The 25829-nt window shown below is 43.4% G+C and overlaps 1 protein-coding gene and 1 pseudogene across 2 annotated transcripts in view; one reads left to right on the top strand and one right to left on the bottom strand.

Annotated features, from left to right (window-relative positions):
• Window positions 1–2000: 2000 nt before the first annotated feature.
• LOC115160272 (3'-5' RNA helicase YTHDC2-like) lies at window positions 2001–13752 on the bottom strand (annotated as a pseudogene).
• Window positions 13753–21066: 7314 nt separating this feature from the next.
• LOC115159519 (colorectal mutant cancer protein) overlaps window positions 21067–25829 on the top strand; it is a 127830-nt gene continuing 123067 nt past the window's right edge. For both annotated transcript variants that reach the window (XM_029709315.1, XM_029709314.1), the window contains exons 1-3: window positions 21067–21461; window positions 23172–23416; window positions 23797–24032. In XM_029709315.1, coding sequence (XP_029565175.1) covers window positions 21340–21461; window positions 23172–23416; window positions 23797–24032 — 603 coding nt within the window. In that variant the 5' untranslated portion in view covers window positions 21067–21339. The remainder of the gene's footprint in view (window positions 21462–23171; window positions 23417–23796; window positions 24033–25829) is intronic.

The following is a 25829-nucleotide window of genomic DNA, read 5'->3' as shown; positions in this document are numbered from 1 at the left end:
AAGGGTTCTCGTCAGGGTTGGTGCCTATAATTCAGTCTAAATTCCAGTGAATTCATGAATAGATTGGCACTCCTATGGACAACTTTTTAAATTCAACAGTCTGGAATACACATTAGGTAGGAAAGATTTGGCACCATATAATCTGAACTCTCTTTTTCAGGTAATACTGTAATGGGGATGTATAAAAAAGCTGACAGGCTATTGATAAAGTCTTTAGATCTATACCTTACTTTGATAATACAACCATAAAAATGTGTCAGATGAACACAGACTTGTCAGTCAATTGTGTAATATTTAACCCCCTGCATTACCAGGGATAACATGAACAGACACACCCCAAAAAATACCCAGTTGAACATTTCATATACAAAATCTGGATAAAAGTATTTAGTTTATTCAAATATCTATACTAAATAAATTACAAATGATCACAGATCAGTTGAAATGAAGACAGAAACATTTGGGTCGTTGACAGAGACTAAAAGAGAAAGACAAGAACTCTAGTAAGGTCTCACCAGGCACAACTTAGCTACAGCAGTTCAAGGTTATACAGAGAGTATAAAAAACATTAGGAACATCTGATCTTTCCATGATACCATGACAAACTGACCAGATGAATCCAGGGGAAAGCTATGATCCCTTTATGATGTCACTTGTTAAATCCACTTCAAATCAGTGTAGATGAAGGGCAAGAGATGTTAAAAAATGATTTTTAAGCCTTGAGACAATTGAGACATTGTGTATTTGTGACATTCAGAGGGTGAATGGGCAAGACAAAAGATGCCTTTGAACGGGGTATTGTGAGGAATAATTATCTTTTTACATCAGCACATGTATCAATATGTTCTATTGTTTTGGTGAATGCACCAATTTGTAAGTCGCTCTGGATAAGAGCGTCTGCTAAATGACTTAAATGTAAATGTAAATGTTTTGTTAAGCTACATGCTTGTGTGGCTAAATAGGGGGTATAACTGTTGAGGCATGCAGAAGGCTGTTTCTCAAACTAGAGTCACATAAGAAACCACTTGATACTGAAATACAATAACGGGCTCAGAGTGTACAGGAAGTGCGTCACGAGGCTGGGACCAGCCTGCACGCCAGCGATAGGATGAGTAAGTTTAAACCATGCTCATCCTCCCTCTGACAGGCCAGCAGTGAGCGGGAACTATCTCTGTCAGAGTATATAAGGGAGAACAAAGGATGGGTCGAGCAGTTCTCTGTCTGCCCTGCGTGGTGTTTCAGTGAGCCCGTATATATGAACATCATATTTACCATTCAAGTGTTTGCATTAATTAAAGTACAAAGAAATCAGAAGTTACTCTGTGCTGACTATTTTGTTCTGATACCAGATTCTAATTGACGCGACCCAACAGTATGGTAGTAGGTGCCAGGCACACCGGTTTAAGTGTGTCAAGAACCGCAATGCTGCTGGGTTTGTCACGCTCAACAGTTTCTGATCTATATCAAGAATGGTCCACCACCCAAAGGACACCCAGCCAACTTGACACAACTGTGGGAAGCATTGGAGTCAACATGGGCCAGCATCCCTGTGGAAGGCTTTCGACACCTTGTAGAGTCCATGCCCCGACTAATTAAGGCTGTTCTGAGGGAAAAATGGGGTGCAACTCAATATTAGGAAAGTGTTCTTAATGTTTTGTGCACTCAGTGTATTATGGTTGTTAAGGTTTCGGTTGCAGATCCACTCCAGTCTGGGCAACATTGTGCAGTGACACGCATTTCAAACGTTAACACAACATTCAACACATTGTGTGCCACGGGCTGCTATGGTACATGAAACTCATACAGTACATTCAGAAAGTATTCAGACCCCTTCCCCTTTTCCACATTTTGTTACGTTACAGCCTTATTCTAAAATGGATTAAATGAACACATTTCCCCATCAAATCTACACACAATACACCATAATGAGAAAGTGAAATCATGTTTTTAGAAATTGTAGCAAATGTATATACACTACCAGTCAAAAGTTTTAGAACACCTACTCATTCAATGGTTTCTTTAAAGAGGGAGAAAATACATTTAATGACCACATTGCCAACTGGTAATGGTATTTAATAAAAAAATTATCAAATGGGTATAGCAAAAGAACAGGTCAAGACTGCGTAAAATTAAACAATAGTTTGGTGCATTTTAAATTAAGAAATGGTCTGTCCAAGAGTGAGGAGTTATTTTGTCTGATTCCCTTAAACACTGCAAATTATATTTCTGGAGTCATGTGTGTAACCTGCGGTTATCTGATGATAAAGATGGGTCCTGTTGTACTTTGTGTTGCTGTGGTAGCTGCTGTGGTTTCCCTGAGAGTCTCTCCCACAGCAGCAGCAGCTGGCCCCCAGCCTGAGGCTCCAACTCCTACATGAACCAGCGAGAGATAAAGTGAGGAGGGGCAGTGAGATGGGAAAAAATAGTCCCATTCCAGTCATAGAAATATACAGACCAAAGATGGAAATGAGCTACACTATATATACACAAAAGTATGTGTACACCCCTTCAAATTAGTGGATTCGGCTACTACAGCCAAACCAATAGTTGACAGGTGTATAAAATCGAGCACACAGCCATGCAATCTCCATAGACAAACATTGTCAGTAGAATGGCCTTACTGAAGAGCTCAGTGACTTTCAATGTAGCACCTTTCCAACATGTCAGTTCGTAACATTTCTGCCCTGCTAGAGCTGCCCCGGTCAACTGTAAGTGCTGTTATTGTGGCTCAGCCGTGAAGTGGTAGGCCACACAAGCTCACAGAACGGGACCTCCAAGTGTTGAAGCGCATAGCACGTAAAAATCGTCTGTCCTCGGTTGCAACATTTTCTACCGAGTTCCAAACTGCTTCTGGAGGTAACGTCAGCACAATAACTATTCGGCACTAGTTTCATGAAATGGGTGTCCACATATTTTTGGTCATATAGTGTATGTAGCAAACTAGCAATATACAGTATGTGTTCTGCATAGTCCCCAATAAATAAACAAGTCATCTCACTTGAAATCTTAAATGTAAGCCATTTTGGTATGTTTGTTTAATTAGTCTTTGTATATTGAATGCTGTTTGTCGGTGGGGTCATCTTGACAATATAGAGTAAAATAATAATGACGCATTTTTGTAGGCACTAACGGGGGAGAACTCAGCCATGGCTCATTGGCCAAAGCCTATGGGGAAATTAATGTTTTTTTTGTAGGGTTTTTGGATAAACGCTGAAAATAAGGTCTGTGATAAACACAGGCTTAGGAGATCCTATACGTTTTGTTCTATGAGATAATCTCCATCAGCTAACATCACTATCTGTGAATTTTGAAGCATTTGAGTAATCAAAACAATAACATAATGTCACGTCCTGACCAGTGAAAAGGGTCATTTGCATTGTTGGCTGTCGTTAGTTTTTTTCTTGTGATAGTGTTACTCATTAAAAGTAAAGAATGAGCACTCAACACGCTGCGCCTTGGTCTTATCCTTTCAACGCTTGTGACAGAACCACCCACCGCCGAAGGACCAAGCAGCGTGGAAGGGAGCAACAGGAGAAGTACTTGGAGTCGTGGACGTGGGAGGAGATATTAGACGGGAAAGGACCCTGGAGGCAGGCTGGGGAGTATCGCCGACCGAAGGAGGAACTGGAGGCAGCGAAGGCAGAGCGGCGTTACTATGAGGCGCTGTATAAGCCAAGAGGCAAGAGTCAGGGGGCACACGGGGAGTTGGGCAGAGTCAGGGTGGAGTCCTGAGCCAACTCCCCGTGCTTACCGTGGGGAGCGGGTGACGAGGAAAGCACCAAGCTATGTGAAAATGCGCACTGTATCGCCCATACGTATGCACAGTCCGGTGCGGTCAGTACGGGCTCCTCAGCGTTGCCGTGCGAGAGTTGGCCGGCAGCCAGGGAGAAGTGCGCCGGCACAATGTATCTGGTCTCCAGTGCGTCTCCTCGGCCCAGCTTACCCTGCGCCTGCTCTACGCACAGCAGCCCTCACTCTCCAGCACAGCCCAGTTCGCCCTGTGCCAGCGCTCCGCCCATGCCGGGCTACAGTGACCATTCAGCCAGAACGGGGTGTGCCAGCCCTGAGCTCCAGACCTCCGGTGCGCCTCCACGGCCCAGTGTGCCCCGTGCCTGCTCAGTCCAGAGCCTCCAGCGGGGGTCGGCAGCGCAGAACGGGGACTACGCCCGGAGCCACCTCCGTAGCTGGAGGATTGGCGAAGGGTGGGTGTAGCACAGGAACCGTCGTAGACGGTGGCCACCCTCCCTTCCCTCCCTTTAGGTTCGTGGTTGTTTTTGTGTTTTTTTTTGTTTGTTTGAGGCGCAGTCGGGGTCTGCACCTTCGGGATGGGGGGGGGGGGGGGGGGGGGGGGGCACTGTCACGTCCTGACCAGTGAAAAGGGTCATTTGCCTTAGTAGAATGGTCAGGGCGTGGCAGGGGGGTTGTTTTGTGTGTTTTGGGGTTTGTTAGTTTCCAGGGGAATGTGTTCTAGTTTTCATTTTCTATGTTTCGTTTTCCAGGTTTGGTCGAGTATGGTTTCCAATCAGAGGCAGGTGTCTTTCGTTGTCTCTGATTGGAAGCCATACTTAGGCAGCCTGTTTTCCTTTGGGTTTTGTGGGTGGTTGTTTTTCGTATAGTCGTTGTCCTTACGGAACTGTTGTTTGTCGTTTGTTTATTTTTAAGTGTTCTCTCATAATAAAAGAAGATGAGCACTCAACACGCTGTGCCTTGGTCCAATCCTTTCGACGCATGTGTCACATAAAGGCTTAATAATTCATAAAGTTCATGTTAACGGACTAATATTATCTCATAGAACAAAATGTATAAGATCCCCTAAGCCTTTGTTAAATTCAGACCTTATTTTCAGCACGCGTCCCATAAATATTTGAATTTTTTTTTAAATTTAGCAGACGCTCTTATCCTGAGCGACTTACAATAGTGAGTGCACACATTTTCATTTTTTCATACTGGGAATCGAACCCACAACTCTGGCTTTGCAAGCGCCATGCTCTAACAACTGAGCCACACAGGACTTCATAGGAATGGCCAACGAACCAGAGGAAGAAAATGCTAAATCATTTCATTTTTTAGGACTACAAGCTGGCAAGCTCTATTGTCCTCAGATAGTGGGATCATCTTGACCTCACATCTTAACAGTAGACTGTGGGGGAGTTTTGACCATAATAACTGTAGTCTGTGAAGACATTTTCACCATATTTGCAGCATAACATCTCTCCTTGTTCGGTTGGCTATATTGGTCCTAGTCTGTGGAGATATTCTGACTGTATTGATGTTAGGTAACCCACCTGTCCGTCTCTGCTGATCTGCACTTTCTTGTTGTCGTTCCAGGGGTTGAGCAGCTGCTGGGCATATTGGAAGGGCAGGCTCTCCTTCCGGGTCCACTCCACACTAAAGACCCCCCCCCCCCCCCAGTCCTGACAGCGCTCCTGTTCGATGACCGACATCATCCGCGCATAGCCCTGAGAGGCACCAAAATGACATGTTACAGTCTGCTATTCTCCATTCCACACACCACACACACACACACCTGGAAATGTCCGGAGCCCTGGACAGAGAAGACCAGGAAAACCAGGCTGCTCTCCAGGAAGGCTCTGTTGAGTTTGAGCTCGTTGCTGGGCGTGGTAGACCAGATTCCTCTCTGCTGGGAGTCAATGTTCCTCAGGTTGCTACTCTTCATGATGAAGTAACGCACCGTCACACCTCCTGGCCGCGGGGATGGAGACTTGGAGCACTGAGGGAGAGATTGAGTTAAACTATGATAGATTTACACACGGCCAAGCTGTACTAATAAACAGGGATGCAAACTGCTGAGGGCCCAAAAAGGTGACACTTTTTATTTGCACCGAAACATGAAAACAAATCCCTGCTAGGGGGAAATGCAGGTTTTAACTAATTAAACAACATGATCTACATGATCAGTCTCTGCGTGTAAAATAAAAAAAAGTGGTTAATGGGAACCTAAAGAAAGCAATCCAATGTTATTTGTTGCCTAGACTTTACTGCAAATCACACTCAAGTCTTGAGAAAAAACAATACACAAATATTGCAGTTAGCAATGATAGCCTTTATAATAGAATGTTTGTGACCACACATAAATAATGCACTTGGGAAAAAAACATCTGAAAGTAGAAATAGAATGAAACAAACAGGAATTCTATTTTTGCTCTATTATAGTGGCCACTATAGTAGACATCGATCAAGTGCACAAGGCTACGTGTGCAAAAATAACGTTCAATGAGTAAAGAGTAAAAAAAAAAAATGTATCCCCCTTCACTCACACACAAGTGGTAACTGTCAAGTTCAACACAAAAGCAATATCTTTGGGCTACACTGCAGGTTCAAAACGTCAAATTTCGCTGAAAGGTGACTAGTTTGCATCCCTAAATAAAGATATAGGTCATTAGTGTACCTTTCCCGATGAGGTTGGGGAGGGGCTGGCACAGGGGCTGCGGAGGCAGAGTGAAGCAGTTTCAGGAGAATTGGTGGTGGAGGAGTGGTCATCTGTGGGGAGCTTGGAGCACTTGTCCCTGCTGCCATGGGAGACTTTAGGCTGCAGGAAGGCCCAGGCAGGGGACAGTCTGGAGGCAGGGGACAGTCTGGAAGACCTGGAGGAGGGGAGGGAGGTCTGGGTGGATGATAAGAGAATTATCTAATAAAGGTAAATGAATCAATAAACCATGATGAATTATTAGTCATACAGCATGGTTAATGAATAATCAATGTAATGATCAATGTAGGGATCGATTAGTCTGATTAGTTCCGGAAAGTCCAGGAACCACTGGAGAGGGAAAGAAATGTGTGTATGCAATTAGTATGGAGAGATAGAGAGACAGATGGTCAAGGGAGTAAAAAAGCTTCAAGGAGTCCTAACCTTGAGGGAAAAGAACAGGCTGAGCTCTGGATAGTGATAAACAGTGTGAGAAGTCTATGGGGGATGCAGGTCACCAACAGTTTGTGTATAAATGCATGTGCGTAAGAAAGCAAGAACAATATAATGACTGTTTTGTTATCCTGACCTCAGAACGTTCTCATGAATAAAGCTACAGATACCTTTTGCAGAAAGCTGAGTCCTTGCCTAATTATTTTAACCCATTGTCTTACAAACCTTGGGCATTAGTCAAGGCGAATTGATTATTGATTATTATCATCAAAGATATAAAATTCCTTTAACAATTGGTCCTTCGAGCCAGATCTCAAAAACTGCCGCTGTCGTTCCAAGGAGACACCGAAACCGTGCACGGGCGGATGAAATATCCGTAAATCAAAGACCTGGCCCTTTACTGTGGGTTCTTTACAGGCCGGTGGCAAACTGGTACGCGACAGAGTTGGTGACGAGATTCAACGAACATTGAAAACCTCAGCTGCAAATGATAAGGTTAGTAGACTTTATTCATACTTTTGGGGAATAGCACCTGTATGATTACATTAAATAAGGGGTGAGTGATATACCTATAGGTCTGCATTGCATAGTGAAATGAGTGATACACCTGGGTGTCTGCATTGTATGAAATACACCTGTATGTCGGCATTGTATGTTGAAATGGGAAATACACCTGTATGGCTGCATTGCATGATGGAATAAGGGACACAATTGGGTGTTGGCATTTGATGAGAAAACGATTGTTGTGAGTGAAAGACAAAAGCGATTGTTGTGAGTGAAAGACAAAAGCGATTGTTGAGAGTGTAAGGCAAAAGCGATTGTTGTGAGTGAAAGACAAAAGCGATTGTTGAGAGTGTAAGGCAAAAGCGATTGTTGTGAATGAAAGGCAAAAGCGATTGTTGTGAGTGAAAGACAAAAGCGATTGATAAGAGTGAAAGACGAGAGCAAGTAGAGGATTTTGATGTACTCTGGGTGTTAGACGCTGAAAGTCGGGAATGTTATAGCTGGTGATCTGGCTTCAGAAGTTCGCGTGGAGAAAAATCGGTTTTAAAGGGAATCAAGTATTCTGCGCGAATGGAAGGCAGAAATTAGTTGTAAATCCAAAACGACGAATTCGAAAACGATGCAGGGTCCGAAATCGACCCTGGGCAACTGTGGCCACTGCATAAAACTAAACTATGTCTTATGGTGAGACCTGATAACGTGAAAGGGTCAAGACTCCATAGGGGGATAGTCGGTACCTAAATACGGCTTTGGGTCTGATATCTGTGGGTGAAGTGAGACCTAATATGGTGGAGTGAGATACAGGTATTGGTGTCAACAGTTACATGAAGCAACAGATAAATAGGCTGTTAACTAGGGCTTTACGACCCCTGGAAAGTAGTTTATAGTTGCATACGTATGCGACCTAATGTCTGATCGACAGTCCCCGCTGTAGATAAAGTTTTGAGAGAGATAGAGTAACTATGCTGGGATGAGGGATTGCGTGTGAGGAGAATTCTGTCAATAAATCGCGAGAAAAAGACAGACAGTAAAACCTAAATATAAAACGGGTGGCAGTGTTTGCCTATGAGCGAGATAAAGACCGGGTTAGGATAGATACGTATAAATCATTCTAGCAGAACAACTCTATAATTGAAAAGAAGGTTAATAACGAAAACATATTGCTAGAATCAACAGTCGCAAGACAAAAGCCGTTTGTTCTTTTTGAGCGATGAGATAGGAGTAATTTGGAATATAGCATGCGAATAATTATTCCCCAAAGAAAAATAACATACACATAAAGATTAACAACGAGTAGACACTGATCGTATTTGGTTCGGGGTTGTATAAATTAAAGCACATAGAATAAAAGATAGTTTAAGGTTCTTACGAATAATATTTCTAAAACTCTAGATTGGGAGAAGAAGCTGAATAAATACAAGTGTACTTTAACAACATGGGTAGTAAATCCTCTAAGGAGATCCCGGCATTGACGGGGGATGAACGGTTTATGCTGGGAAAAGATAAGAGGAACATTTATTTTGGCCCGAAGTGGAGGAAGAAATACGATTTTGATGGATGTTTAAATATTGAAAGATTGGAATGAATGGTAAAACAAATACATAAGGTCAGTGGGGATAAGACAGAGAAGCAGCGCACAGAGGGCCTTGACACTGCTCGGGTTTGACTGGCAGAAGCTAGGAAGAGATCGGAGGGGGCCAGGGATAAGGGCGTTGCTAACAATGATTTGGGTAGCCAGGAGCAGACAGAGAGGAGAACAGGATTTAGCAAACTTATTGAGAAAAGTGGATAGAGACACTGTAGACAGAAGGGGAAAAACAGGGAGACGCGCTGACAAAGACGGAGAGAAGATGGGTTTTAATTGCGATAGAACAGGACATTTCGCCAGAGATTGTAACACCCTGTGAACATTGTAACCGAGCAGGAAAGAACTACCGAAATTGTAAACATGAACAATAGCATTGTGATTCAGTGGTAGAATTCTTGCCTGCCATGTGGGAGACCCGTGTTCGGATTCCAGCCCATGCACCATGGGACTAAAATTAAATGTACTTATTGTTATGTTTTGACTGGAACGATGCGGTTGTTAGTGTTTGTTTAAGATAGAAACCGAATGTTTTGATAGCTTGTTTAGTTTAAATAGGAAGACAGATTCTTTCAAAATAATAGCGAGGCGAATTCGATAAAAGTACGTTGTTTGTGGTCTAAATGCCCTGCTTAAAGGATTTATAGAGAATGGGAGTTGTATTTGAATGACGGAATCAAGGAAAAGGCAGTTACTTAAATCTAATGAATTATAAGGAGCGGAAATTAATAATTGCGACAGAATTGTGGCGATATACATGATATTTTTTTTTAAACCCTTGGACATTTCATAAGACTATAAACCAATACCTAGAGAGATTAAAGGACGTGTCCAACGCTAATAGTGGGTTAATAGAATCCCCGGTAGTGGATGGATTTGATGCCCCGTATTATCAGGAATTAAAAATTGCTTTCCTCAGTGGAATGCGTCCCGAGATAAATCGTGCCACCAAACAGAACCTCGTAGGGTGGGGGCTAGCAGATCTGAGGGAAGTAAGAGAGGCCAAAGAGGGGGTCGAGACAAATACAAAGAGAAGGTCAGGCGCCCCCAGCCAGACTCAGAGGAGGAGGCATGACTAACTATGGAGAGCGGGGGAGCAGACACTAACTAGTGAGGGGAAGGACGATTTTCAGAATTTAGTTATAAACAGCGATTATGAAGTTTTTGAATTGGCTACAATTGATTTGGCAGTACAACAAGAACAGAAACCCTATTTGACACTAACAGTAATGGGAGAGAGAATCACATTTCTGTTTGATACTGGGGAGTGTTTTGTTTTCTGAGTTTTAATAAACACATGAAATTCTTTTGATAGGGAATGTTCTGGGAACCTGGGATACAAAATGTAGATGAAGTTCTAAGCCTTAATTTGTTTAATGTAGTAAGAAACACGGTTCTGAAAGGGTGGTATGACTTTTATCCCTGGTCGGCAACGCCCAGCTCTGTCACGCAACACGACATAGGGCACATTCATAAGAGGACTTAAGACGCTATGAGGCTTCATAAGAGATGATACACCCTTACCATCACGATATGTCTATAGTGCATGGAGTGCCTCTGTAGTATGGCTCTGATGTAAATTGTACATGATTGATTTCTCTGGGGAATATCTGAGTCTGTGCTTTACCTGCCCTTCCTCTGCAGAGAACTGGCCTTGGAGATCCACACCATCTTCAGCATGGTCACGTGGTTCAGGGCATCAAAGGACTTCTGTGATGGGGAAACAATCACATATCAAGATTTGTTATTCCGTCGGGGGAGGGGTGCAGTAGACTCTTGTTTTCAAAGTAATCCTAACCTCTTTGACTTCTCCTGCGTCGATGACAAACAAACACCACATCGTTGACGGTGATACTCGCCTCTGCGATGTTGGTGGAGAGAATCTGAGGAAGAGAGGAAAAGACTTGATGTCTGAACAAGAAGATGGTATTTTGTTTCAAGGAACACTTTGGGCCCCAGAAGTAGGCTTGGTGAAACTGGTCTTTGTGTGATAGTCAGCACAGCCGATGTAAAAATATACTCACTATTTTCCGGACCCCAGCAGGGGTGTTCTTCAGCACTTCTTCTGATCGGAGGTCTGCATGTTGGAGTGGAGTGTGAAGACCTGGTATCTATAATGAAACACACAGATCTGGGGTCCTAGATATGGTTCAAACAGGACAAAAATAGAAAATCTCTCCGTTGTCTCTTCCAAATAATCTATATTTCTTCTATAAAAGGTATATTTGGCCATTTTTGTCAATATAATGATGCTTCCTAATCTGACTTGCAAATGTGTAAATTTACATTTGGGTTGCATAAGCAGGAACATGAAGTAACATCATGGAAGTGAGCATCAAATTAGAACAATAATTGTGTATAGACTGATCAAAATCAGACACAAATAGACAAGAGCTATGTTGAAATACTGATGGCCCAATTAAACTATGTTGAGTGGGACACGTTGCTCTCGCCACTCATTATACTGATGGTACCTTTGGGAGTGGTCTGCAAATATTTTATCGTCGTACAGTATACGGTCCCTCAGACCCACTATCTCATTGTATCCGGGGAGGAAGATCAAGACCGCACCTGACATGAAAAGATTTGAAATCAAATCAAACTACATGTTCAATAGAATCAAGGAAAAAATGTACACTGCCATGTCAAGAGCTTGGGATATAAGGACTTGCCTGGTTAAATAAAGAGCATTTAAAAAACATTTAAAAAAGGATCTATCTGCATTTCTGTCATTGCCTTGTTCTGTTCAATGTTCTCTACCTATATAGTACTCTAAATACCCAAATTCATGTTGTTAAGTTCAATAGAATAGAAGTTAACAATTGCTGACACCATTCAAAACAATGAGGGTTTGGAACTTTAAAGCCAATTAGCTCAGAATTATCTTTTTGCAGATAGAACACCAAGCTCTCGACTTTGCGTCAAACAATTAAAGTTTTAAAAATACAAGACCATTCAGTAGTCACTAGATAAGACTATCAAGTAGTCGTTCGATAACACTCGTCAAGTAGTCACCACACAAGACTATCTGTAGTCACCTACAGAAGACTATCAAGTAGTCACTAGACAAGACAATCTCTCACCTTCCTCGGAGCTGGTGCAGATGTTTTGCAGCAGGTGCATGATGAGGTCCAGGTCCACCCTCTCGTCATCAAAGCTGTGGTGGTATTCCCAGAGCAGCTCCTGGTCCTCCGGGCTCATCTCTGTGGTGGCAGCCTGCACCAGGGACCACTCGTCCAGCTTCCCCACCTCCAGGGATGAGCTACCAAGGAAGGGAGTATTTCTGTTATCATCCTCAAACAAATCCCGGGTTTTCATATAGCCATTCATAACAATGATACAGTGATAAATGGTGCTCATACAGGTAGGATTCTAGTAGGTCCACCACCTCTGCCTGCTGGAAGGGCTTGGCCCAGTCCAGAGCTGTCCTGAAACAAACCAAATACTGATCAATATTTCAGACTCATTCATGGTGTATAGAGTAAATAAAAAGAGGATGCATGTATACAGTTATTTAAAGAACCCTTACCAGCCATTGGAGGCCTTGATTCTGACGCTGGCTCCCATACGAAGCAGCTGCTCAATCTGACTGAGGAAGCCTCGACCTGCTGCCACCATGAGGGGAGTGGCGCTGGTCTCACTGTGCATGTAGTCCACTGAGAAGCAGAAGGAGGAAGACATATCAGGCTTGGAACTACTGGGAATATTACTCTCAACTCTTGGGATGATTTTTTTTAAATGTATTACATTTTTGATTATGTTGGTGTCATCATTTCATACACAAATAAAATAGAGATACAAGAGTAAACTGGGGCACATAGTTAAGGACACATACAAAACCTATCTTACCGCTGACGTTCTCACTCAGGATGAGATTGAAGAGCTGGATGAAGGCGTCAGTGTCCTGGTTGAGGAAGATGTCTGAGATGCAGGCATCCATCTCCCTCAGCAGCCACGGGTCCAATGACGCCACATCTTTCTCATTCTGAAACAACACATCCTGTATCAAACTGATAGCAAACCCAGTGCCACTTAGTAAGAACCAGGAAATAATATCCCCTGTGACGTTGGTGAACACAATCATGAGGAGCAATCAGTGAATAATCAGAAAATAATTAGTGGCATCTCTTCAGCCCATTCAGAGTACATACTGAAAATAACTGAAGCAACTGTGAGAAAATAACATAGAAAACTAGGATATTGAGAAATGAGCATGGCCCCCATATCCAACCCAAACTAACTGTTGTTCTCACCAGCTGGTTGAAGACACTGTCCCCTCCATCATCCAGCAGGTCGTTCTCCTGGAGGACACAGGAGGCTGAGGTCTTCTCCCTCTAGGGCTCCTGGCGGGAGCCGCCCTCCTGGACCTTACACCACTCTGTCAGGGACGTCTGCTGCTTCTCCTCTGCCAGGGACGACACACACATCCACTTGTTCAGTCTGGGAGACATTATACATGAGTCCAAAACAGTGTTCAGAAATCAAAATAGAAATCAAGCAAACCAGGATTGAGAGAAGGTTGGTAGTTACCCCTCTGAATCTCCTTTTTTGTATTTCATCATGTCTTTGTTTGCATAACCCGTTGTCCTCAAGATGTCTTCAAGGAAGAGTTGCTTCACCTCAAATGGTCTTCCTTTGACTAGGTCAAAAAAGTATTCTTACTTTCCCATTTATTAATTTAACAAATCAGTGCTTGCAGGACCAGTCAAGACAAGCACTAGCCCCTTCCATACAGAGGTCTTTCCCTGCAATTACCTGGCTTTTGCAGGTAACGGTTTCACTGATGAATCCCGGTCCCAATTTCAGATGAATATATTAGGTGATTCTGTAGTGATTTCTGTACTCTCCTCTCTGTATGTGGCCTATCCAAACAGACGGGGTTGACTTACTGTGGATGACGGGACAGGAGCTGAAGTAGCGGAGGAACAGCTCCACGTCCAGGGCAGCGCTGGACAGGATGAGCTTCAGATTGGGCATCGTCTGGAGCATGTCCCTGATCTTGATCAGCAGGAAGTCACTGAGGCCGTCCCGCTCGTGAACCTCGTCCTGATTGGACAAGAGGCATGAAGTACAGGATTAACTCATATTGATGTGCATTCATACAGTAAAAGCTGTGAACTATAACAAAAGGGTCACAGTAACTTTTACTCACCACAATGACATGAGTAACAGTGGACATTGTGGAGTCTCCAGCCATCAGTGTTCTCAGCAGGACTCCGCTGGTGCAGAAGGTCAACAGCGTCTTAGGAGAAACTCTGAGGGGGCAAACAAATCAAATCAAATTGTATTTGTCACATGAGCCAAATACAACAGGTGTAAACCTTACCATGAAATGCTTACTTACAAGCCCTCAACCAACAATGCAGCTCAAGAAATGGAGTTAAGAAAATATTTGCTAAATAAACAAAAGTAAAAAATCTAACAAAAATGAACACAATAAGATTACATAACAATAACGAGGCTATATAGAGGGGGTACCGGTACCGAGTCAATGTGCGGGGGTACAGGTTAGTCGAGGTAATTTGTGCATAGGGGTAAAGTGACTATGCATAGATAATAAACAGCGAGTAACAGCAGTGTAAAAACAAAGGGGGGGGGGTACCACCTGCCGTGCGGTAGCAGAGAGAACAGTCTATGTCATGGGTGACTGGAGTCTTTGACCATTTTTTTGGCCTTCCTCTGACACCACCTAGTATATAGGTCACGGATGGCAGGAAGCTTGGCCCCAGTGATGTATTGGGCCGTACCAAATCTTTTCAGTCTCCTGAGGGGGAAAAGGTGTTGTCGTGCCCTCTTCATGACTGTTTTGAAACTCTCGACCCGTTCCACTACAGCCCCGTTGATGTTAATAGGGGCCTGTCCGGCCCTCCTTTTCCTGTAGTCCACAATCATCTCCTTGGTCGTGCTCACATTGAGGGAGAGGTTTTTGTCCTGGCATCACACTGTCAGGTCTCTGACCTCCTCACTATAGACGGTCCCATTGTTGTCGGTGATCAGGCCTACCACCGTTGTGTCGTCAGCAAACTTAATGGTGGTGTTGGAGTCCTGCTTGGCCACGCAGTCGTGGGTGAACAGGGAGTACAGGAGGGGACTATGCACGCACCCCTGAGGGGCCCCAGTGTTGAGGATCAGTGTGGCAGATGTGTTGTTGCCTATCCTTACCACCTGGGGGCGGCCTATCAGGAAGTCCAGGATCCAGTTGCAGAGGGAGGTGTTTAGTCCCAGGGTCCTTAGCTTAGTGATGAGATTTGTGGGCACTATGGTGTTGAACGCTGAGCTGTAGTCAATGAGTAATTAATTTCCGCACAGTGGCCCAGTGAACGTAGACAGAGTTAGTGCCTCCCTTCCTCCCTCGCTCTCCTCCTACCTGCTCTCCAGGCGGATCTGGTAGCCGATGGTCTGACCGATGCTCTCCCCTCTCTCTGCTGCAGCCCGCTCCGCCACCGCGATGGCAGCCAGACGCCGGGGCTACGTGCAGAAGATACGACAGGGGATCCCATTTCGGCTGCAGTCGTCCAGGAGGAACTGTGGGATCTGGAATGGCAAAACACTTCCCAATTACTTTCTAGCTGATCAGGAACTTACAAATGTAATACCTTTATCATACCAATGCAAAACCTTTGTAGAGCATAAGAATAGCAAGATCCCATATTTGGACAGTGACGTAAAACGTTTCTCCTCCTCACCTGTGTAGTTTTCCCCGAGCCGGTCTCCCCCACCACTAGGACCACACGGTTGTCTTTGATGACCTGGACGATCTCCTCCTGGCGCTCGTACACAGGCAGCGAGCGGCGGAAGAAGTCTAGCTCAGACGGGCCCCTCATCTTGGGCACCTGGGGGATGCCATTGTTGAGCCGCCCGCTGGTCCTGTTCTTGTCACGGCTGCTCTCTGGTGGAGAAAAAAAAGAGGGGCACAGGAATGTTTATAATTTGTATTGTCAATACATATTGTTCACACCTTGATAGTTTATTAATTCATTAGTACATTGACATTAAAAACCTAAAGTTTGGCAAGGTCTCCCATTGATATCAATGCATTATTAACCCTGAGATGTAACTGCCACTCACCAGCCTCAGAGGCCACAGACAGGCCTCTCTCAGTGTGAGGCAGTAGGTCTGTGCACTCCTTGTTGGTGATGGGGAACCTCTGCAGCAAGCTGCGCACCACGTGCTTGGAATTGTGGGAAAGGTTGAAAGTCATGATGGACTGGGCCGTCTCTGAGCCATCCTTTCTAATAGTGAGGGTGCGGCTTGATCCTTTTCTGAAAATGAATGAAATAGGCTGTTAGGCTTGAAGCACAGCACACTTTATTAAACCTGAGAGAGGCTTTTAGGGAGTTAGAACTTACGCTACAATGTCGGGGAGGGATACACAAACTTTTCTACTCAAGTTCCGCTTGTACACTGTATAAAACATGCTCTTTCCATAACATAGACTGACAAGGTGAATCCAGGTGAAAGCTATTATCCCTTACTGATGTCACTTGTTAAATCCACTTCAATCAGTGTAGATGAAGGGGAGGAGACAGGTTAAAGGATTTTTAAGCCTTTATGACATTTGAGACATGGATTGTGTATGTGTGCCATTCAAAGGGTGAATGGGCAAGACAAAATATTGTAGTGCCTTTGAACGGGGTATGATAGTAGGTGCCAGGTTTGAGTGTGTCAAGAACTGCAATGATGCTGGGTTTTCCACACAACAGTTTCCCATGTGTATCAATAATGGTCCACCACCCAAAGGACATCCAATCAACTTGACATAACTGTGGGAAGCATTGGAGTCAACATGGGCCAGCTTCCCTGTGGAACACTTTTGACACCTTGTAGAGTCCATGCCCCAACGAATTGAGGCTGTACTGAGCGAAAAAGGGGGTGCAACTCAATATTAGGGAGGTTTTTGTAATGTGTTGTACACTTAGTGTATATGGGAGTATCTGCGATTGACCTAAAGACTATAGACGGGTTGGCTGACAACATTACCAAAAAAATTATGCGGGCGCATTGATGTGGCCAGAAGCCATGTTTGTTATGATTATGAACAGTCAGATAGCTAGCAACAATGACAATAAGCTGTTATGTGTTGTTGATCTGAAAGGTTTAGATAGTACTGAATAGGTGGCGTAACAAATGTTACCCATCTGTGACACGATAGGACCCCAAGTTTGGTCAATGTTTCCCAGGGGACTCTAGTGTGAAATAGGGTAAAAGGTATAAAACCACCCCTTCCTTCATTCCCTGCTCTTCTGCCTTACCCTATTCTATCCTTTTAAAACTTAGATAAGGTCTCCCCCTCCTGGACATATGCTGTAGGCATACTGTTGATTATACCTTTTCTAACAGCAGAATACTTGAGTGTACACTGTCATCAGGTGTTGTTTTTGTATTAATTGAAACCATAAGAAATCTGTAAAGAAGCTTTTACTCTAAATTGATGTCAAAACCCTAAGTATGTGGAAAAACATTCCTGAAGTTGCGTCTACTTTGTTTTAGAAAAATGTGTTGAGAATCAATTGTGTGAAGCAATAGCTGCTCTCCACCACATTCATTCCACTTTAAAGGCCACTTCCACCACTTTTCAACCTCATTTTTATTATCTCCAGCATAATACCAGTGTTATGTGAAAACAGCACATTTCTACAAAAATATTAAGTTAAAAAGTTAAACTCGATGATATCATCAAAAGTTTCAACATTTGAATAACAGTGATTTTCAAACACTATGAGATTCGCAGTGACGTGGGGAGCTAGAAACTCATTGCAGGTTTTGAAAATCACAATTTCTTTAACTTTTTTAATCCTACCCTGTGATGTCACAGAAGCATTTTTTAGGACCTTTCTTCACATCTTTTTAACCACAGATCATAGAAACATGCTATTTTCACATATTTAGACACTGGTTTGGTGGTGGAGATAATGAATATAAGGTTGAAAATTGCTGGAATTGCCCTTTAACCTTGCTTAAATATTAGCAATTGTTGATGTAGACATAATCTGTCTGATCTGAGTCACAGCACAAATGTAGGAGGTGGAAGGATGAAAGCAGAGGTTGTTTGGTGAACTACGGTGGTGGGACCTTGTCTGAGATGTGATGCCTCGACCAGAAGGCGCCTAGGAGTCAGCTCAGTGGGCTAAATGCAAAGTCACACAGACACCCAGGCTCACTACCTTGTCAGTTGACTTACAGCAGTAAAACCAGGAGCTGAGTGGTCAGTGAAAGGCAGAGTAGAGCACAAAAGGGGGAAAAATCCATCCTCCCATCCACCAACTACATCTGGACCCCTTTTGTGATAGCAAATTCATCAGGGACCCCCTCATAATCAGAACACAACTCGAGTGACAACAAATAGCATACAATGACTTCAGCAGTGCTTGGCTGGTCAAACCACGTCTCGGCCCTGGGAAGGAACACTTTAAAGGCCCAATTCTCAGTTTTCAACTTCATTTTAACCACGGCAGGTAGCCTAGCAGTTAAGAGCGTTGGGCCAGTAAACGAAAAGTCACTGGAACGAATCCCCTTAGCCAACTAGGTGAAAAATCTGTCGATGTGCCTTTCAGCATGGCACTTAATCCTAATTGCTGCTGTAAGTCACTCTGGATAAGAGCGTCTGCTAAATTACTTAAATCTAATTCTACACATTTTGTCATGGGGCATAGAGAATTTTTGTTGTTGCAGCTTTGACGCTTATATCCTGCAATTCTACACAATTTTCCATGAGGCAGAGAGACAATTTTTGGGGAATACAAGAAGTATTGAGTTGCAAAATGTATAATTGGTGGAGTACTGTGGATACCGATATTCCTGTGAGCCTCCCAGGCACATGTTACTCAGGGTTAAGAACATACATTGTAGATTAATAATATTACATTTTATTGTTTTACACACTTTAAACTTATTCTGGGGATCCCTTGGCCAACATTTGTTTAATCTGTTGTTGTTAGAAATATTAATTTAAAAAAATGATGTATGTATTTCTTTTTTTATTATGAAAAAAATATTTTGAGATCTGGCCGTGGCCCCTGCAGTACAGGTCCCCACTTTGAGAACCCTTGCTATAAATAGCTCACAGCCAACATACATTATTACTTAGTACTTCAGGTATTCATGTTTCATCAAAGAAATGCATGTTTCATCAATGAAGTGCTTTGTTACTTTGCAACAACATGAAATGAACTTTATTGAGGAGCCTCTGTTTAAAATAATATCTCAGCTATCAATGTTGGTTTAAACCCATAGAATCTATTTTCTATATTTAAATATCAAATACAAATGTGCAGTCCTTGTGCATACTCACACAGTTTTCATGCTGCCCAGGACAATATCCCATGTCTTAATATAAAGTGACTTTCTCAGTGCTAGACTGTCAAAAGTCCAGCCCACTCGGCCTTTTTATGCACTCACTCACTGAGATCTATGTAAAGCTAGCTACAATAAGGATTCACCACATTAGTGGAATTTGTGGTTTGCCTTCAAAATAAAAGTTTCCATTGAAAGTGAGGCAAATGGATACAAATACTGTAATCATGCCATATTTGGACTATATAATGCTCAACAAGGTTAGAATGTTGTTATATAAATTCAACAAAAGACAATAATGACTTAATTTGACAAAAAAGTCAAAATCTGTTGTAATTACACTGTTAATATATTCAAATTCAGAAGTGTATTGGGGCATACTTATATTTCACTGTGCAACCTTGCCTATGGATTGTGGATCAATGAAATTGGCTATCAGTCTACTCAGTGACACCCACAGAACACAACTATAAAGAGTTTACACAAATATTATTGTTGTCGTTGTGTAGATCGGACTACCCTCTGGAGAGCCTTGCGGTTTAGGGCGGTGCAGTTGCCATACCAGGCTGTGATACAGCCCAACAGGATGCTCTCGATTGTGCACCTGTAAAAGTTTGTGAGTGTTTTAGGTGTCACTGAGTAGATTGATGCTCCATTTTATTGATCCACAATCCATAGGTAAGGCTGTACAGATTTGGGTTGTCACCTAAAACACTCACAAACTTTTACAGATGCACAATCGAGAGCATCCTGTTGGGCTGTATCACCGCCTGGTATGGCAACTGCACCGCCCTAAACCGCAAGGCCCTCCAGAGGGTAGTGAGGTCTGCACAACGCATCACCGGGGGCAAACTACCTGCCCTCCAGGACACCTACAGCACCCGATGTCACAGGAAGGCCAAAAAGATCATCAAGGACAACAACCACCCAAGCCACTGCCTGTTCACCCCACTATCATCCAGAAGGCGAGGTCAATACAGGTGCATCAAAGCTGGGACCGAGAGACTGAAAAACAGCTTCTATCTCAAGGCCATCAGACTGTTAAACAGCCATCACTAGCACAGAGAGGCTGCTGTCAACATACAGACTCAAATCTCTGGCCACTTTAATAAATGGACTTAATAAAGGTATCACTAGTCACTTTAAATAACGCCACTTTAATAATGTTTATATATCCTACATTACTCATCTCATATGTATATACTGTTCTATACCATCTACTGCATCTTGCCTATGCCGCACGGCCATCGCTCATCCATATATTTATATGTACATCCCTTACATTTGTGTGCATAAGGTAGCTGTTGTGAATTTGTTAGATTACTTGTTAGATATTACTGCATTGTTGGAACTAGAAGCACAAGCATTTCGCTACAATCGCATTAACATCTGCTAACCATGTGTATGTGACCAATAAAATTTGATTTACAGAGAAAATGAATGTCCAATACACATAGTAGGTTGACTTGTAGGCTTAATGTGGCTCATTTCACATGGATTTCAGTGTTCCGCAACAAGAGTGAAATATAAGTATGCCCCCAATGCAATTCTGAAGTTTAATCCATCCATAGTGCGATTTCTACAGATTTGTTTGTCAAATTAACTCGTTATTGTCTTTTGTTTAATTTATATAACAACATTCCAAAATCGTTTATTATTATCTAATTCAAATATCTCATAATTCCACTATTTGCATCAATTTTCATCTTTCAATTAGGGAGTTTTATTTTGAAAGCAAACCGCAAATTCCGCTATTGTGGCTAATCCTTATTGTGGCTAGCTTCACATATGTCCCACTGAGTTTAGGTCCACACTCACTCCACAGCAGTTTACCCAAAGCTTTTTAACGCCTCCCTGTTCGCGACTACATTTCGGGGTTAACTTTTACGGCACGTGCTGCACCTTCCTTTTTGCAGATGTGACCTAAACCAAAGTTTATATTTGATTCTATTCAGTCCGATGTCGGGTAGTAGTCGACACTCACGGGAAGTGTGATGATGAGGCAGTTACATCGTTGAGAATGAATACTTGGAGGGGTAGTAGCCTAGCACGCTAGTTAGAGTATTCAGGGAAGATCATGGCGGCGGTGGAGGTGAGTGTGAGTAGCGGCAGTAGTGACACATCTAGCACCGGCGAAGAGGAGAGGATGAGGCGGTTGTTTCAGACTTGCGACGGTGACGGTGATGGATACATCAACAGGTAAGTCTATTTGATCAACGACACGGTGGGGTTAGAATTGTAGGCTACCAAATGCAAATTAACAGATTTTTCCCGACATGTATATACGATCTGGAAGATCACTTGTTTAGTTAGTTTTGTAATGTGAACAAATTGCCAGTGACTTCCGTAGCGAACAAGTTCTCAGATTTTGATTCGTACACTTCGGACCATGCCCAGTCTCGAAAACTGGCAAGGGCAAACTACCGAAAACATCTGCATGCCATGGAAGTATTGGCTTGAGTTTTTGAAAGCAACTCAAAATGTAATTTGACAATGGCTATGTTGCAACAGTGTATTTAGTTGAAACCAAGACTGTAGCTAGCTAACTAAAAGCTAGACTCCAGACAATCATACTCATATAACGTTACTAACTCCAGACTAGAACAAACTGTTGGTCAATAACATACTTCCTATTATGTGACCAATATCATAATCATAACCATTCAGTTTATAGCTTGTTGCAAAGAAATGTATGGACTTTGAGTATGTTCTAAAAGCTTATGCACTGAGTCAGAACTGCTTTCACACGTGCTCATTGCCGAGGGCTACTGCATAGTGTAAATAAACACCAACCCTCCAACTTAGATCACAGCAACTGGATTTGATGCAGCATCCGAAGACATTTTACATTTCATGTGCAGGCTGCAGAAAAGTGGCATGAGCCAGGCAAGATCACGGACAAGACTCCTGAGCACAGAGAACTGAAACATTTGTCCATACCTCGGAATAGGGAATCTAGGCCTATTCCTGTCCTAACGTAATCGTGTGAGTTCTGGTGTTATTAAGTTACAGTTTACACAGCGGTATGAGTTAAAATCATAGGGGTGGTCTGTAATTATAAAATGCTCATGAACTCTGAAGTGTTGAATGTTCTATCTTGGCAGTAAAGTAGGCATGCTTCAGGCTATACACAAGCAGAGAGAGCGGTGAGCAAAATGAAAACATGCAGGAGAGGAGAGCTTAAGAGCATTGGTTACTTTTGATTCAACTCAAACACATCTTTTTCAGTCAACCCTTTTCTTACAGAGAAGCCCATGGTTTGCTTAGTCACTTGAGATGCATGTTTTTATGTATGTTTGTGGCATAGAACACACTGCTAAATGGATTGGTTGCCCCTGTAAGGCATCAAAGATGATAAATGGAACCAGTTCTGTGAAAATGTATGCTTTGGCTATATTCTCAATGCATTCCAGCTGTTAGACATGAAACTGACGAATACGATATCCATTGTGCTGAATAACTACAGCTGGAGGGGCATAATGATCAATTTCCCTGTATAGGGGAATATCTTTTGCTCTAATTGTATGCCTTTCCACTTCATCTAGGAAACCTATTTGCCCCCTCCAAACCTGTCCTAATATTTATTTTCACTCTTTTGAGAAGTGAAGACAATTTCTCAGGCTGGTGCCCTGGCTAATGTATCAGCAATTCAACTTGGTGCTGCAACTTGTATACCACTCTTCAATTGTTATCTTCCTCTCCCTGTCCTTCTCCCCTCCTCTCTCTCTCTCTCTCTCTCTCTCTCTCTCTCTCTCTATCATTTTCTCTCTGCATCTCCTTCACCACGTCCCTCCTTATTTCTCCCTGTTTCTTTGCTTATCACCATACTTTTCCTCCTGCCTGTATCTCCTTCCCTCTCTCCTGCACTTTTTCCATCTCCCTTTCCCTCCTCTCCCTGTCTCCTGTTAGGAATGACCTGCTGATGGTGTGCAGACAGCTAAACATGGAGGGGTCTGTGGCAGAGATCATGGGCCAGCTGGGAGCAGACGAGCGAGGCAAGATCTCATTTGAGGACTTCACCCGCTGCCGCATGCAGCTGGTCAATGAGATCCGTAAGGAAGAGGGCGAGATCTCCCAGTGCTCCCAGGACTCTGACACTAGGAAGCTCAGGGAACACATCGCCTCCTGGCCAACCAGTAGCGAGATTAGCAGGGGTGAGTTTGGGGATAGGCAATCAAGATTAGCCAGGATTTTGAGTTACATTGTTAAACAAGAGACGCCAATTAATCACAGCTGCCTACAAGCATAAAACCAGCTAAGAACAGGCAACACCAAACAACTAAATCTAACACCCAACATTCAACAACTAACTGCAAACAACCACTAACCATTATTACACAGTCATTATTAACCATAAACGACTGACACCAAACTGCTAACATGAAACAACCAAAACATAACCTGCATGACTGAGGCTATGGTTTAAACCCTCAGATCTGTTTGGGAGTATCAAACCTTCACACTGCTTATGAGTTATTACCTGTTATTTCTAAGTTACTACCTGTTAGTTATCGAGTTATAATGTGTCCCCTAGGGGCCTTGTCAGGAGCCAGAGAGAGCTGGGAGTACTACTGTGGGGCCCGGGACCTTCAGAGTTCAGACATCCAGCCTCAGCAGACACAGAACCAGCAGCAGCCAGCCATCCTCCAGAAGGTCCTGGAACAGCCTGGGACTGTCCTAGAACAGCAGGCTGCTCTTCATAAACTCCTGGCCCAGACCAGCACCCGCTGTGCTCCCCTGGGCGGAAACTACCTGGAGCTGGCCAACACAGTGAGTAGACTGCTGTTGGTGTTGATGCGTACTGCATAGTGCTGGTGGTAACATTTGATGGATTCCTGATTTGTTGCCTTTTGAATTATCTTGTGAGCCACCTAATGGCCAAAATAGTTGTTTCTAGTCAAAAGCCAGTCTGTGACTGCGAGACTCTCAGCTGACTACTTAGCCTCTGAGTTACTGGATGTTTACTGCCAACGATGAAGGAATGAGTGCAATGAATGGTGGAGTCTGAAGATAAGACAACCGTGTTGTCAGCTGGCATCTCCAACACTCATACAATGTCTAGTTGGTAACACGCAGAAACCTAAGAAGTGTTGTGGTGCTGTGTAAAAGTTGAACCATTGAAAATCAATATAATCTTCCTGGGAAAAGACTTTCACCATGAAGATAGGGGGAAATGAATGATTGATAGGTGTAGTAAGCATGGTTATGCTGCAGAGGGCAGTGCTGCTCATGACTCAATCTTCTTGCATTTACCTTCCCTGCTTAGAGCAGTCACTGGGCCTGAATGGCTTGACATCCTCCTAACTGCGACACCGTCCCTGTGTCTTTACTCTTCAGCAAGATAACTGTCCAACCTACTGACCCCTTCTGGCGCTTGAACCACAGAGAGGTATCACAGGGCTTTTTATGCTCAGTCCGGGTAGGGGTTCCAACTCTCCCTAAGTGTTGACCTTGGCTCTCTCTGTCACTTAGCCAGGGGTATCATCATCAGGCTATCTGTATAATCTCCGTCACCTCCCCTGAGCAGTAATCACACCCCTTTATTAATGCATCCATATTTATTATTCATCACATTGGGCTGTCATATCTCCTTCCTATATCAGGTTTCAGGGCTGAGCGCCTTTATGGACCCATAGAAATAATTTAGAAGTTTATTACTGACATTCACATCTTGACACCGTCCCTCTGTAGGTTAGCACAGGCACCAGAGAGAATGGGAGGTTAAACGCAGTTGGTTGTGAGTGACAGGAAGTGATGTTCGTGTCTGATGGAGAAAGTGTAGTGACTAGTCACTTTCCAGCCCTAACCATTATGTGGGATATGGTGCGTTGGTGTAGCAACTGTTTTTATCCCCCCCCCCCCACACTCAATTAGGAGCCCCACTTTACGGGTTTGACCTGCTGGCGCTGTGTTTAATGTGGCCACCAGGCTTCGACCACAGTCCTAATGGAATATCTGGTTCCTGACTCAGGAAGGCCGTGAAACTATCAATGCGTTGGTTCTCTAGGTAGAAAAGGGTCTTAATGGACATGGTCCCTGTCATGTTTTGGGATGTGTTCAGAATAGAGGGACTATAACAGGTGTAGACTTTACTGTGAAATGCTTACTTACAGGCTCTAACCAACAATGCACAGTTCAAAAGTAACAACATTTGCTAAATAACATAAAGGAAATAGTAACACAATAAAATAACAAGGCTATATACAAGGAGTACCGGTACCGAATCAATTTGCAGGGGTACTAGATAGTTGAGGTGATTGACGTAGTATGTACATGTAGGTAGAGGTAAAAGTAAATAGGCAACCAGGATCGATAACACGCAGAGTAGCAGCAGCAGCGTGTGTGTGTGGTGTGTGTGTATATGTTTTGTGTATGTGTGTGTTGGAGTGTCGGTGTAGTATGTGTGTGGGTAGAGTCCAGTGCAAGAGAGCCTACATTTTTGGAGGGGGACTGACTAACATGCTGACTAGACTGGGCGCGTGCATGCACCGTCGTGCGCATGTTGATTTTGTCCATCCACACCAGATGCGATCAGGACACGCAGCTTGAAATATCAAAACGAACTCT

Source organism: Salmo trutta, chromosome 23 (assembly GCF_901001165.1).
Source record: "Salmo trutta chromosome 23, fSalTru1.1, whole genome shotgun sequence".
Classification (NCBI taxonomy): domain Eukaryota; kingdom Metazoa; phylum Chordata; class Actinopteri; order Salmoniformes; family Salmonidae; genus Salmo; species Salmo trutta.
Note: the sequence above shows the minus strand (reverse complement) of the source record. Positions and strands in the feature narration are given on the sequence as shown.